A 1,269-nucleotide genomic window follows, 5' to 3' on the forward strand; every position below is an offset into this window, starting at 1 on the left:
CAATGTGTTTTCAAGAAAATGATTACTTTCTATTTGTTGAGGTGATCTATTTGTTTTAAGCAAATGCATTGAATTCAAATGTTATGGGCTTATAGTCATAGACTTTTTTATTTCATCAATTTTTTTTAGAGCATCCCAACTTGTAATTTCTTCCAAATGTTAATCTCAGATGCTTTTGGTAACCTAACACTTGTGTGTTAGATATCCTGTTAAATGTTCATCTCACTTTTCCTGTTCGTAGGAAGCCAAAATATAGTTTGAAGTTTGCTTCCTGTGTTTAGTGTTGCCCCTGGCAGAGGATTAGCTACTAGGTAAAGTTATACTCATGGTGCTTTTTTTTTTAACTTGTAAGGTTTCTTTTTCCTAATGTTGCTGTTTTAATGGGATTTCTGCTATTTCCTGGCTAAATCTTGAAATAAAGACGTTTAGAATTAAGTATTTCAAGTGTCTGACAAATGGAGGTCAAGCGAGTGAAGAGAGATGTTAAAACTTTGCTGTAAGTAACATGAAATAAATTCACTGTACTGTATCAGGATAAAGTGATCATAAATTGTTCATTTGTAAGCACATACTTTCAGAACAAAGTTTTTTTTAAAACTTTTTTTAGTGATGAATATATTGGACAGCGACTCCGAGAAACTGGTTTTGATCCGAAGGGAAAAAGCACTTCTACAATGTTAGATGATTTGGTAAGTGATCGATATTAAAATGAAAGTTTAATTTCAAAGGACAGGTTTGTCTTATTGAGAGAGTATGGATATTAGTTGCTGTTGTTTTTGCTTCTTACGTTATAATAAAAAAATGGAAAAACAAGATTCAAGCTTAGGATTTGTTCTAAATACATCTGCATATTCATATAGGCCCATTATGACTTGGCTATAAGTGTGGCTTTGTGGTGGCTCAGTAAAGATAATGGGAAGAATGCAGCTGAGAATGACTACATGTGAGTAATTTATATAAATGGTATTTGTATTTGTGCAATAGATTTATTTTTATGTGCAGTGTTTTGCCTCACATTTGGCAATGATATGTTGTTTGTAGAGGAATTGGCAGTTTAAGACATATTAGCCAGTACCCTAATCACCTGGAAAGAGAAGCGATGATCCTTTCTTCCTTTGCTGGAATGCTTCTGGTAAGGATAAGTAAGCAGTTTCAACAACATTTGTGTTTTTGTCCACAATACAAGCCATATCATTGTTCTCTCATTTTCAGAACAGCTTACCTATAGAAGACATTCTGTCTCTGTACAATTGCAAACCAGTGGCATCT

General features: G+C 33.4%; 1 protein-coding gene across 1 annotated transcript; it reads left to right on the top strand.

Annotated features, from left to right (window-relative positions):
• Positions 1–627: 627 nt before the first annotated feature.
• On the top strand, positions 628–1,263 carry c9h2orf80 (chromosome 9 C2orf80 homolog; the record flags this gene model as incomplete). Its single annotated transcript, XM_016478986.1, has 4 exons — positions 628–689; positions 861–943; positions 1,042–1,132; positions 1,213–1,263. Coding segments are annotated over exons 1-4 (240 nt in total), but the record flags the coding sequence as incomplete, so codon positions are not given.
• Between the last annotated feature and the right edge of the window lie 6 nt (positions 1,264–1,269).

This window comes from Sinocyclocheilus anshuiensis, unplaced genomic scaffold, assembly GCF_001515605.1.
Source record: "Sinocyclocheilus anshuiensis isolate Anshui unplaced genomic scaffold, SAMN03320099.WGS_v1.1 C32672386, whole genome shotgun sequence".
Lineage (NCBI taxonomy): Eukaryota > Metazoa > Chordata > Actinopteri > Cypriniformes > Cyprinidae > Sinocyclocheilus > Sinocyclocheilus anshuiensis.